This window comes from Marmota marmota, unplaced genomic scaffold (assembly GCF_001458135.2).
Source record: "Marmota marmota marmota unplaced genomic scaffold, marMar, whole genome shotgun sequence".
Lineage (NCBI taxonomy): Eukaryota > Metazoa > Chordata > Mammalia > Rodentia > Sciuridae > Marmota > Marmota marmota.
In genome coordinates, this window is record NW_025999968.1 from 37,063,823 (window position 1) to 37,078,308 (window position 14,486).

The following is a 14,486-nucleotide window of genomic DNA, read 5'->3' on the forward strand; positions in this document are numbered from 1 at the left end:
TCAGAATTATTTCCTAGGCCAACTTTGCCCAAAATTATATGAATAATTCAATTAAAAATGAGCTCAGACAATACATTACTTAGGAAATAATATGCTTATGAGTCTTAATTCCTAAGGTAGTAGTGATCTAGATCATTTTGATGATCAAATAATTACCAAGCCTTTATTAGAAAACATAATCTGTCTTTAGTGTATAATGATCATGGTCATGGAATAATCCCCTTGATATATGTGGAAAAATCTAGTTAATGTTTTTATGGGTCACAGTTGGGTCATTATTTTAACTAGGCATACATTCTCCAGTATGTCCTACCTTTTATTCACACATTAATAAAATGTATACATTAACTGGCTTTGTTTCAATCAATGATTTTTGGACAGATTGATTCATTCCTTTTCTTATCTACTCAAAAAAAGGGTCAATCACCCCTTCCCAGAAATCTTTAAAAGGTGACTAATAGTAATATAAATGAAAATGCTCTCTGTTCTTGTTTTCAAAGTATTCAAATTTATTCATCTACAAAATTATATTTTGTCGCATCTTTCTAATTAAATGACACTTGTTAATATTACATATGTTCAAAATTCTGTCTATGATGACAAAATTAAAAATGGAGTGGTGTTATCACATTTCGAAGCAACTGTCTGCCTTTTGTTAAAGTAGCATTAATTTACTCCACATAGAAAAAACCGCAACCTGTCCCTGGAGTTCATGGTGTTTAACCACCTGTAAAAATGGAAATGAATACTGCCGTGCCTGCTTTAAAGAGTTGTGAGGATTAGGTGAACTGAAATGAATATGCTTTGAAGAGAAAAATTATTCTAACAAATACTAGATGCACATAGGAATCTGATAATTGCTTTGAGAAGAAGGTCCACAAGTTGATGGGATCCAGCAAATGCAACATTTCAGTCATGGAGAAGGTCAACTATTGATCCTAATTGCTTCCCAAAAAGCTCCCTCAACATTTAATATAAAGAAATACCACTTCTACACTTCCTCTTTTCCCAAACTCTTAAGTGGGAATATAAGACTGCCCCATGTGATCAGAGTCTTAAAAGTTTATCACAGAGAACAAAAGATGGGGAGGGAGCACACACCTGGGAAAAAGGAAGTCAAGGTAGCTAAATTACAGAGCCATGAAAATCACAATCAATTCAGCTGAAGTGTCACTTCTAGATACTGCATTATTTGGAGACTCAGCATGAAAGCTAGGGGTCACTTATCCCTGAACCAAAACCGCTGAGTTTTGCACAGTTTTATCTCAAAATGCTGAGGCAGTAAATGTTATTAAAAATGCTTTTCTGAAAAATCAATGTGATCTTATTTTGAAAATGAATATTTATTTTATGCAATGGAATAGAAGGACTTAATATGACATGAAAGGAGTTTATTGCTTAATATGTTTTTAAAAGTGCACTTCAGGAAAATGTCCAGCATATTTGAGCCAACCGAAACATGATTACTGATGGTACTTTCTTATTACATTTGGGCCTTTTTGTTAAATAAGGATTATAGTATGCTACTATGTATTACAATAAAAGTAAAATTGAATCCAGTGGAGAATCCAGTTACCACAGGGTTTACATTCATCCCAGGGTCAATCAGTTGAGATTTTTCAGTAACAATGAAAATGAAGTAGACCTAGTTGGAGTAGTATAATACTTTGCTATGGTTTCTTGGTCTAATGCATTTTATAATTGAAGGAACTGAGGCTAGAGAGTTGGAAGGATTAGATATAAATGAGTTTAATTTTTTTTTTTTTACTGTGGAAGTCACATCACCAAGCTCACAGACTATATCTGAATTCTATCACTGAGGATTGTGTTTGGATTCAAGTAACAGAATAGTCAAATAATAATAGCTTAAACAAATAAGTACAGACATGACTATGGGTTGACATAATGACATTTTGGTCACAACGTCATAAGAGTGCATTACTCACTTTTGTGTTTGTGGCATTGTTGGTGTAAACTACCCATTGCACTGCCACTTGGTAAAAGTATATATAGTACCTAATAATTTATAATAATAATAATAGACACCTCTGTTACTGCTTTACATTTTTACTGTATTATACTTTTATCATTATTTTAGAGTGTGTGCCTTCTGTTTACTAAAAAAAAAAAAAAAGAATTTTCACTGTAAAACTATCTTCTGGGATATGCTATCAACACCTATTACATCTCAGGTTTACCATGACTCCTGATTACATAAAGAAGCCATGCCAAGTGAGTGACCTATGCCATCTAGGTTCCTTTAATGACACTTTTGATGTTTGCACAAAAAAATTGCCTAATAGCATATCTCTGGGAATGTGTCTCATCATTCAACAAGGGTTAATTGCATTTATTTTCTTAGTGAGAGAAAGACATGGAACATGCTGGCGAGCTACCTCAAAAATGCTATGAAAGGCCCCGGCATTTCCTGTCTTCCCACTTTCCATGCTTCTCATTGGCTTTTCACCTCTGATGGCAAAGGTAGTGTCTTAGTCCACTTCCTAGTTCTGTAACCAAATACCTCAGACTGCATAAATTCTTTTCTTTTCTTTTTTTTTTTTGCACTTTAAAATATAAAGAGTTTAATTATTTAAATTTGTACACAGGGACTGAAGGTTTATCAACATGATTGAATAATAAGCCCTAATGCTGAACTTGTGGAAGAGTTAGGTTAATTTTTTTTTATTGGTTGTTCAAAACATTACAAAGCTCTTGAATACAACAGTCACTAGTATGGCACTATGTAAAAACGTGGATGTGTAACCGATATGATTCCGCAATCTGTATATGGGGTAAAAATGGGAGTTCATAACCCACTTGAATCAAATGTATGAAATATGATATGCATAAATTCTTAGGGGAGAAATTAACTTGTCAGAGTGGTGAAAGCTGGGAGATTCCAAGCATGGCCTTTGTGCTGTTAGTGTTTCCATGCGGCGTAGGCTTGGTGAAAAGCAAATGAACAAACAGGTGACAGGAAATCAGTAGATCTCACCCCCTCCCTCAGTCACTTACCCCCACCCCAACAAGTTGATCCTTTTCATGAGGATGACTTGATCCACATTGCCTCAGTACCTCTTAAAGGTCCCCCTCTTAATGCCGTTACAATGGCAATTACATTTCCAGATAAGTTTTGGAGAGGACATCCAAACCATAGCAGGTTCTATATCAGAACATCATTTCTTCAGTATATGAACAAGAGTAAGCAGAAGGAAAGGGGTAGCAAAATATTTCTCTGCTTCAAGTTTTATAGTTTCTTTTGAAATCAAAATTTCTCCCCAGCATATTTTTGTTTCAGTATAATTAGCCATAACTAGTTAGTTATGTTCCTAACCCCAAGTAAAGTGTAATGGGATTTCCAGGACTGCTTTAGACCAACCATAATCCATAATTCAGCTACTGGAATGTGGGCTGTCCGCGAGTTCACAAGACTTTCAACTGAATAATGTAAGATTTCCATTAGCAGGAAGATGGTAGAACAGAAGGATTGCTGAGGGAATGTGCAGTTCATCATTTCCCACAATAAGTTTTGTGGTCTGACTAGATTGTGCATGTTTGTCTGCCTTTCAATTTAGACACACTGTTCTCACAGAATCGTTTACGGTGCACCTTTGGCCCTTTGAAGGAAGGGGGATGCAAACTCTAAGAGGTTTGCAGAAACTTGCCATCTTCAGGTGTCAACTCAAAAATGGCACTCTCACATTGGCTGGTATTCTACCAGTCAGAGTAAGTCATATAGCCAAGGTCAAAGTTTATGGGCTAAGGACAGATATTCTACATATTGTTGGAAAATCTCTACAGTCAAATCACAAAAAGCAAATAAATTTCCAATAGAATAGCAAAAAGTTGCAAACGCAAAGGGTGGATCCATTTCTCCTCTGCACAAGCCTAAAAAGCAAATGTGGGTTCTTGAATGAGTGGGTGAATAACTTAACTGTAAAAGTTTGCTACTGATATTTCAGTAAAGGAGGTAAGATACATGAGTAGTACGTTTTCCAAATGTAAGATGAGTAATGAAGTTGGTGTTTCACTAAATTATTGAATGTCTAAATAGCCATTTTAAAAACTACAAATAATTGTAATACATCATTTAACTCTGTAATAAAGTTGTACGAATTTTAAAATATACAATCTGGTCATTCTATCCTAACCAATAAAGCAATTTATAACCCAGGGAGTAAAATAAATGCATGTAAAATTATTTAAATTAATTACTGACTATGCTGAATTATTTACCTTACCATTTTATTTTTAGAATAATTATTTTAGGCTATAAGAAACCTTTGGAAAGAGAGGATCTTTTTGAACTAAATGAAAGTGATTCTCCCTACATTGTGTGTCCCATCTTTGAAAAGCAATGGAGGAAGGAAGTTTTAAGGAATCAAGACAGGCAAAAGGTAAGGGTAATTAATTATTAAATTTTATTAATTACTCAAGAAGTCGACTACTATGTAAAGCTAGATAAAGATTTTTCTAAATGTGAGATATTATTGTTATTAATACAAAAATCCCCTAAATTATTTGCAGTGACAAACCATTTTCATAAGCACAATTTCTATACTCAAATTTTTCAGCATCTCTTCCCTTTATGTATATTTGGTTTGTTAGTCATGGTGGCAAAGATGGTTCCTATATCTCATAGTATACATCTATTGGTCAAAGTAAGTCACATGGTGACCACAGCAAGTTTTACTTACCACAAAGTAAGTCACATGGTGACCACACAAATATTCCATATATAGCATCACATATATACACATATATCCTTGTTTAACATCCCCAAAAGAAAATGTAACTTGGAGATAAGGAAGTATTGGTATTAATGAAATAATTTCAAAAAGTGATGAGTAAATGAAGTTGTTTTTCACTAAATACAGCTATTGCTCCTTTTCTCCCATGTGATGTAATTAACACCTGTGCATCTGGATACCAATGATATGCGTCACATTTTCAACTTAACTGAATTTATTCTTTCCCTGTTGCCTTATTAACTTTGGAATGCATTGCTATTTTTGTAGTAATATTGTATGTATATTTTACTTTTACTTATATTAGTTCTGTCCAATTTTCTCATTGTTTCCATTCCCTTTAATTACATAGGCATCTTTTCATAGAGAGGACCATACCAGGAAGCCATCTCTACTCTCTGCATTGTGGAATACATTTAAGTCCTCCCTGATTCATGTTGCTTTATTCAAAATGTTTGCTGATATTTTGTCCTTCACTAGCCCAATCATAATGAAGTAAGTTAAAAGCTTATTGTTTTTTTCTTTATTTTCTCCTCACAGGTAAATGCTAAGCAAGTATTCCACTATAAAATTTCTCCTAGAAAAGAGTAGGAAAGTTTCTTTTTTTGTGAATTTTATTTACTGTATGAACACTGTATTGGGATTATCTGTGATGTGAATATAAATTGTGATGCTATAGTCAGTGTTTACTGAGGCCAACAATGTAGTAAGTGATACTATAAAATCTTTGTATTAATGGTATTGTCAGAGTTGTCTGGAGAAACAGACCAAATAGACAAACAGACAGATTTATAAGAGGGGAATTAATTATGAGAATTGGCTCATGAAATTATGGAAACCAAGAAATTTCCACAATCTGCAGTCAATAAACTGGAAAGCCAGTGTGAAATTCAGTACAAGTCTAAAGACCTGAGAATCTGGAAGTAAGACACTCAAGGGCAGGAAATGGGAATTATAGTAATTTTTACTCAGAAAACAAAACAAACTTGCCCTTTTCTGATTTTCGTTTTTTATCCAGGCCACCAATTGACTGGATGACACACTAGGCCTTCCAATATCAGTCTACAAACTAAAATGCTAATCTCTTCTAGGAACTCCCTCATGGAAAATTGTATCATCAGCTATCTGGGTTTTTCTTCACCAAGTCAAGTTAAAGCATAAAATGAAAATTCTATTAATTAGCTTACTTAACCTTTACAACATCCAACAAGGAAGTAGCATATATTTTTACACCTAGGATTACAATATAGAAACAGAGAGCTTTAACTAATTTGCCTAGTCCACATAGCTAAAAACTACCAGTTTAATGATTAAACTCTTTTAATGATTAAACTCTTGAAAAATTGTTTGAATGTATGTTTATAAAATGCAGTGATAGATGCTTTTGATATTTGTTTTTAGCTGTGGTCTTTTGAGAATTCAACTTTATCAACCAAGGTACTAATATATAATGACTATGTCAGATTATATATTTAATAATAATATATAGTAGTGATGTATATACACACACACATATATATACATCACTACTAATTAACATATACATATTTGTAGATATATCTTTGTATATATATTTTTTCTCAAAGAGTTTTTATAATATCTATCTTAAAGCATTTCTATAATATCTGCCTACAAGGGATTAAAGGCAATGAATTTGAAGCCTTGATTGCGTACCACATTTTTAAAGGAGTCTACCTTACTTCTGTTATTTGAAGAAAACATTTCTTGTTAACCTGTGATTTTATTTTAGCATTGAAGATACATAGTTTTTAAACTAGTTAAAGTTTTAAAAAAACAATTTAGTCATTTAATTCATGAAAATATAATTAATCATGAGTTACCTGAATTTCAGATAATTTCCAGGAGCATATTTATCCAATATTAATTGAGTATCTATTATATGCCAAACACTGTTCTACGTAGACTATAGGGATAGAACAAAAATCAAAACAAAGTTCCATTCTGACACTGAGGATGATTTGAGAATAAACAAATTAATAAATATAAACAATATTTAGAAATAATCAGTGCTTAGGAAAGTAAAAGAACAAAGCCAAATGAGGGACTGTAAATTTCTATTTGATTTATTAGGTGATTGAAGATGACATTGGTGATAAGGTGACATTTGAGCAAAGTACTGAAAGAAGTTAGAAAGTTAACCAAGACAATATCTGTTGTAATTTGAGGTTACATGAAGGTAAGAGCTAATGACATAGTTTGTATCTTTGAGAGCTTGTAAGGTGACAAGTGACACTGGAGCAGAAGAAGGCCGAGAGGAAAAGTGATAAGATTGAGGTCAGAAAGGCTCAGAGTGATTCAGGAGATCTTGAAGGGCCTTGTGAAAAGATGATGGAGAGAGTTAGAAGAGAGGCCTTTGGAAGATTTCAAAGGCGGAATGTGATTAGACTCAAGTTTTTCTGTGATTGCTCTGGCTGCTGTGTGGAGAATCAAGTAAGGAAGAGCAAGAGTATCAGAAGGAACACCAGTTAAGTATCCGTTGATGTGATGCAGGGAAAAGTGAGTGGTGGCTTCAAATAGGCTGTGGTGATGAAGGTAATAAAAAGGGTCAGAGTCTGGCTCTGGTTTAGAAGTGGAGACAGAAGAGGACACACTGATGGTTAGAATGTAGGTTGAAGGAGAAGGAGAGTATCAAGAATGCCTTCAGAGTATTTTTTTTTAACTTAAGTCAGAAGGTAACAAAGTCCCTGTGTATTATGAATACTCAGGAAAGACTAGAATAGGGAATTGAGTTTGCTTTTGGACTTTCTAAATTTGAAATATCTATTAACCACTGTGCAAGAAAGAATTGACACAGCAGGCCTGACTGTGCACTCCAGAGGCCTGCTTATGGGAGTGGTCTATGGCTGACATCTGGAGCTGAGATTTCAAGAGGGTTGTCACTACCTGAACGGATAGAGAGGGGTTCAATTATATCCAAACTGTTGATATAGTTAATTGTGCCAAACACCTGCTGTCCTTCTAGGAGTCTAGAATTTTGATATGGATTAAGAAAAAGGAAAAATATTGGGCCAACCACCCTACATACTGGTTTTCCACCAAATTTGCCTGGTAGAAAATATTTCACACCAGTCACTAGTTGCTGGGGGAATTAAGTGTGTTCTTTGTGATTTTGCTGAAAGAGAAAAAGGAACTTTGGAAGCTTGTGCCTGTTTCCCCCTGGACTTCAACTCATGCACATTTTTTCTCATTGCTGATTTTGCTTTGTATTCTTTCACCATAATAAATCAGCTGTGTTTATGACTGTATGCCAAGCGCTGTAAGTTCTCCTAATGAATCATTGAATGGTCTTGGGTATTCCTGACACAGCAATTTAGATTAAAAGGTTGAGTAAGCAACTCTCTATACAAGTCTGGAATAGAGAAAGGTGGAGGCACCAGTGATTAAACTGGGATTATTCTGAATTGGACTGGGGTGGGGGTCCAGCCACTCTTCTGGATGAGGCTATGTTAGCATACGTGTCAAGAAGTAAAGATGTCCATGGACAAAGCCATCAGCTATTCCAATGCGTAGAGTTGGTGAAGATGAAGAAATCTATCAGAGGATATTGAGAAGGAATGACTAGTGTAGAAAGTAGAGAACCAAGAAAGAATGGTGTCAAAATTGTGTGCATGTACACATATGTAACAGCGAATCCCATCAATATGTACAACTGTAACACACCAATAAAAAATGAAGAAATAAAAAATATAAATAAAAGAAAGAAAGAATGGCTTCAGGAAGCCCAAGAAGAAGGTGTGCATTGCTGTCAGAAAACTGTTCCTATGGTATCCCCCTAAAATTCTCTGATTCACTTCCTTTTATTTAGAAATATAAACCAAATGTACCCTGGATTAAACCACTCACCCCCAGACACAATAAAAGATGTCTTCCTTCCACTGTCTTTGTTCCTACCTCAGTATATGCCAAGAGTGATCCTACAGTTTCCTTGTGTGTGAAGAGAAAGCTACTTATCACAGGCATTTAGCACCATCTTCTTCCTCTCCTGCCCTGCTTTGGTTATCTAATGTGGCAAAATCAGCCATGTCAAAACTTAATGGCATAACACAGAAGTTTCATTAATCTAATAATTTGGAGGGTCAGAACTTCAGGCAAGTATAGCTTTTCTCTACTTCACAGCTCAGTGTCTTGAACAGCTGGACAAATGGAGATGTTATGTCTGGTGTCCTGGTTCTGGGTGTTGGCTGGGTGACCTTGTCTCTTCTCCCTCTTTGCTGGTACTGGAATGTCCCAGATAGCTGCCTACCTTCTTAACTCAGACACCTGGGCTAAGATGGCTGGGAATGGCCAGTTATCCATCTCTTTCTTCCCATTTACCAATAACTTCTGCTCAAGAAAGTCATTAGAGAATCTCACTATGGCCACAGTCTCTCCTAAAATAATAATGTGTTATAGCATGCCAGTGTCTCTGTATTCTCCCAAAATTTGTACTATGAAAGAAGGCCTGTGAGATAGAGAATGTTCTAATTTTGTGACACATTCTTGCAACACACGTACTTGACCACACTTGCAAAGCAGAAATTTTAATATTGCATTGAAATGAGTCAGCCTTTGTCCCTGCCTAGACAACAGGCTCCTCCAGGTGTTATTCACTCCTCAGCCACTGCCATAAACCTGGCACATAGAGCCCCAACACATTTCCTGAATTGCATACTGAATAAATGGACATCAGCAAAGTTAGTTACACTTTTCCCAGAGATTCTCATTCTACAGTAACTGAATAACCTTAAAATTTCTACACTGAGAAGCAACTCAGTTATCAGAAAGAATGAGTTTTTATGAGTTTGCATGAATATGATTTAGACTCAGCAGAGCTGAATTTGTGAGCTAGTTTTGAGATATATATATATTTTTTTCTGTTGATAAGAAAAAGTTATGGAGAGGACTATTTTTAAAGATGAGGGCACTCTGTCATATGATTATGACACATATGTGTGACCAAGCATATAAAATAATGCTTTTGTTAATTTGCTAGTAGAAGAGATGTTTTTCTTTTTGGATTATTGTATTTTCTCTTTATGGAATTTATTCTAACATAGCCAAACATAAAATGAATGTTTATATCTAATATCACAAATAGTTTTATGGATTTTACCATATCTAGAGCACAGAATATTTTTAATATTTCATAATTAATGTGTAGAATCTGTGTGGTACCTGGTGATAAACATTTAGTTGTTTTATTTTTATGAAAAAATTAAAAGGTTAATGAGAGCTATGTTTATAATAGGAATACTAGAGCTCTTCTTTCAGGGAATCTTATTCAGAGACCCAAATGGCATTTTGTTAAATTGCCTTTACAAAAATAATTTATTGTTCTAGTAGATGGCACCCAATAGAGATCAGTTAAGAAATTCAGTTAAGAGATCAGTTAAGAAACTCCCATTATTAGTATGTCCCTCTGGGAAATGGAATAATTTAATAATGTCACTGAGAATATATAATGCCCCAAATAATTTTCTTTTTTTTTTTTGCCTGCAAAGTCTAAATATTTACTACCTGGTCCTTGGTAGAAAACAATTTCCAACACAATTTCCAACTGGTCTAAAATAATGCCAACAACTCCCACCCACTTCTAACCCAGAAACAGTCCTCTTTACTTGCAAGGGCTAATAACAAAGATGATATCCTTCAAAGGGGAAACAGAATTTTGGTTACAAAAAACTAACAGAGAAAATATTTTGATAAAAAGGCTGATCACATGAGTGGACAGCTATATAATAATATCGAGGCAAGAAAAACGGTATAACATCCGAGGCCAGACACAGCTTTCACTATTTATAATCCATCAGTAATCTGTGACCTTTGCTCAGAGTATCAAATAAAATATTGATGAGGTTGCTTTTATTTTTTTTTTTATTTTTTTTTGTTCAGAAATTTGCTTTTATTCACTCAACAGTATGTTTTTATCATCTATTCATATTGATACATAGATCCAGTGCTTTTCTTTTTTTTTTTTTTATTTTTTATTGTGGGTTGTTCAAAACATTACAAATAATTTTCAAGAAGTTTTAATATTAGTTTTAGAGACACACATACACATATATACATATATATTATTCTAAAAGCTGATTTTAATAATGTTAATATTTGAAGTCCTTGTTTATAAAGCAATTTGAGCAATACATCCACTAGCAGTTCAAACTGTCAATATAAGAGATCAACTCTTAGAAATTTATTTTTATCTACCACCTTAATTGTTAAGCTATATAAAGAGTGAATTTTTAAGTTCATTATTCTTTTAGAAATATTTAGATATGATCTTACCTAATTACATATGCTTTATTTTTCTGGTTATATAACTTACAAATTCACTCAAGATAGCTATTGGATGATAAGGATCATTTTTGTATCTTCAGAGTTCACAATGAAAAAAATATATTTATGCAACTTCTAATCTTATGCATTTTACCTATGAATTAGAAGGGACCACTTAAATAAACCAAGAACTGAGGGTCTGCAAAATAAATGATGTACTAATTTATACTATCTCATTCTATACGCCCAAGTTGTTTTCACAGTTATATGGAATATATGTAGTCTTTTAAAGTTATTATCTTCAGTCATGTAGATGCTATGAAACAGGGTAAGACCACATGTAAATGTTATCAACAGTGGACATAAGGCACTCTGTGTCTTAATTAATATTTACAAATGAAAGACAAAAGCCAATCGAGATAGTTACAAGATAGTTACGATTAGAACCGTCCCCACTGTTTCACCATCTCCTTGGCAGTAATGATCATGACTAAGTTTTGGTCACAATCAAACTTGAGAAAGTGAGAAAATGTAGAGAAGAGAGAAACTGGATATGGATAAAAGTAACAATAAAAGGTGAGACATAAACCAAGTCTTTAATACAGGTGTCTGTGGCTGGGCATGGTGGTGCATGCCTGTGGTTCTGGAAAATCAGGAGGCTGAGGAAGAAGGATCACAAGTTTGAGACCCTATCTCAAAATAAAAAGAAATAGGGATGTTGCTCAGTAGTAAAGGGACTCTGGGTTCTATCCCCATTACCAAAAATAAATAAACAAATAAATAAGACATCTGTGTTTCATCCTAAAATACCACTTCTTGAGTTCTAATTTTCGTGTTTTCCTACATTTGGCAAAATGCATCATTTTGAAGAAAAAAAAAAGTTTGCTTTCTAATGTATCTGTTTCAACATTCTGATGAAGTCATATTAGAAGAGTTAATTATTTGATGACATTATCATATGAAAACCAGAAAATAACCTCATGTCCACCAGCCTGTGATAGTAATTGATGATTTTATTTACTTTGTCATCTAATGCACAAGTTTAAAAAACAAAGAAAGAGAAGGACACCAAATTGAGCAGGTACAGAAGAACATACAGGTGTATGTGTGTGTTTGTGTGTTTGTGTGTGTGTGTGTGTGTGTGTGTGTGTGTGTGTGGTGTTAACAATACCTAACTCTCACAAGCATTTAACTACTTCAGGTATTTAACATTTCTTCCCTTTTCTCAATTTTTATGACATCCAGGCAAATGATCATTTTCTGTGAACACAGCCCAGATTCCAGCTGGACTGGCTATGGTTATGCAGTTGCACTTTTTGCTGTAGCCTTTTCCCAAACCTTGATCCTTCAGCAGTATCAACGTTTTAGCTTGCTCACCTCAGCAAAAATAAAAACAGCTGTAACTGGACTGATCTACAAAAAGGTAAAAATATTCAAGGATTTCCCAATTTTAAGTGGATTGCTCTCTTGTTATGCTTTAAAATAATGGAACTTGGGAAAGTAATGGAATATATTAAAAAGTGCTTAAGGTGTCCTTTACATGAACATTTGTTTTACTCCAATACAGAACTGACTCATGAATCTGGTTGCATTAATTTCCCTAGGGGATTCTCTCCCTCTCCCTATTGTCCCTAAAACTTCTAGACAGCCTTCAACTGGGAAACTAAATGGTTTCTTTGTCTACTGTTATGTCACTTAACTCCTCCTTCAAAAGCAAATGTAATTGAATGTTTTCCTGATTGTATATTTGAGCATTGATAAAATTTCTTCTTTTCACATTCTTTCTACTTTTGTCTGATTCCACTGCTCAATTGTTTATGCAACAAATCTATCCTGCTTTGTGCAATAATTGTTTCCTTCTCTTTGATCCTAAGTTCCATCCCTCAGATTTAAAGTTTGATTTGTCCTTTTCATAAAATACTGTTTTAAACACCAACTCATTTCTATACAGAGCCTTTTATTTATATCATAATTATCAACAAATAGTTTCCTCCCTCCCCTAGTTATCAGACATTTATTCAATCAGCGGTTGTGTTTTGTTCTTTCTTTGTGCTCCTCCTGTAAATTCTGGGTGCTTCAAGATCCGGAACAGAAATGCATCTGCCTGTTGTGTCCTTATCATCTAAGATATGATTTTTTAATATTTTTATAAATGCTGGATGGCTCAGTAAATGAATGAATAAATGAATGAACAAAGAAGCCTTCAAGAAATTGGAAAGAAATGTTAGCATACATAGTATGTGGAACTAAATAGATCAAGTAAGCAGAAAATCTACAAGGGTTGTATATAGTTAAGGAAATTTTCACATAGAGTCTTGAAAGAGTCTTTTAGAGACCTATAGAACTTGTGTAAGTAGAAGGAAACATTAGAATTTAGATTGAGCTGAGCAAGAGGCATTATAGACTATTTCATCCTGTTGGGTCAAATGGGGACATAGAGTGATTTTAGACATCCTAGAATAACCCAGGACCCATTGAGTCAATAAATGTTAAATAAACTTGTAGCAGAGCTATATAGCTCATCCTAAAACTGGGGTCAGAGAGACTGTCCTATCATAATTCCAGAGGAATTCAACATGCAGGAGAGTACAAAAGAATCTAGGGATCTGTTTAAATGCTGCCACTTGTCTTTTGATGTACAGTCTCTACTGAACAGGATTTTATTCAGTGACTAAAGCCTTAGTATTTGGATGTGGGTTGTGAGTAGATTTACAAGCATAAAAGTATCAACTGCCCTGAAAGAGCAGAAGCAAAAGAGGGTGGATTTATAAGCAGAAAAGTTTTAGGCAATGAAGCTACTCTTTATGACATTATACTGGTGACTGTGTCACACATTTGTCCTAGCCCATAGCATGCACAACACAAGATTGAAACTGAATGTAAACCAGGGGCTTTGGTGATAATGATGTGTCAGTGTGTGTTCATCATTCACACCTCATGTCCTACTCCAGAAATGTTGATAATAGGAAAGCCCATGCCTGTGTGGGGAGAGGCACTCTATCAGAACTACCTTCTTCTCAGTTTTGCTATGAACCTAACATTTCTCTAAAAAATAGTCTTTAATTGAGGGGGAGTGTAGTAGAAATTAAAGCAAAGTGTCCAAAATAAAAAGGGAAATCAAGTATCCTAGATGAGTCCATTTCAAGGACAGAAAGTCTGTGGAAGTAAGTGGGAACAGTGACTCCAAGGGAAATCCCTTATGGCTCCTATGAGACTGTTAAAGAATAAAGATCACTGAAGGATCCAAGTAGTACATCATACCTCTTCAGGAGATTCTCTGTAGTGACTAAGTTTGGTAGGAAACACAAATCTCTCTCCTTGGGGTTAATTGGAATAGATAAATTTCCTTTCTTCTTTACAGGTTTTGGGATTGTGATTTATTTCATATTTAGATATCTTCAAGTGACTGTCCTAGCAGACCCCAGATGACCTATATTAACTTGAAACTGGATCTGTTTCATT

The 14,486-nt window shown here is 34.5% G+C and overlaps 1 protein-coding gene across 1 annotated transcript in view; it reads left to right on the forward strand.

Annotated features, from left to right (window-relative positions):
* LOC107136100 (multidrug resistance-associated protein 1-like) overlaps positions 1-14,486 on the forward strand; it is a 93,454-nt gene that overhangs the window by 10,491 nt on the left and 68,477 nt on the right. The window contains exons 3-5 of the mRNA XM_048803516.1: positions 4,256-4,397; positions 5,101-5,243; positions 12,270-12,447. Of these exons, the coding sequence (XP_048659473.1) occupies positions 4,256-4,397; positions 5,101-5,243; positions 12,270-12,447 (463 nt within the window). The remainder of the gene's footprint in view (positions 1-4,255; positions 4,398-5,100; positions 5,244-12,269; positions 12,448-14,486) is intronic.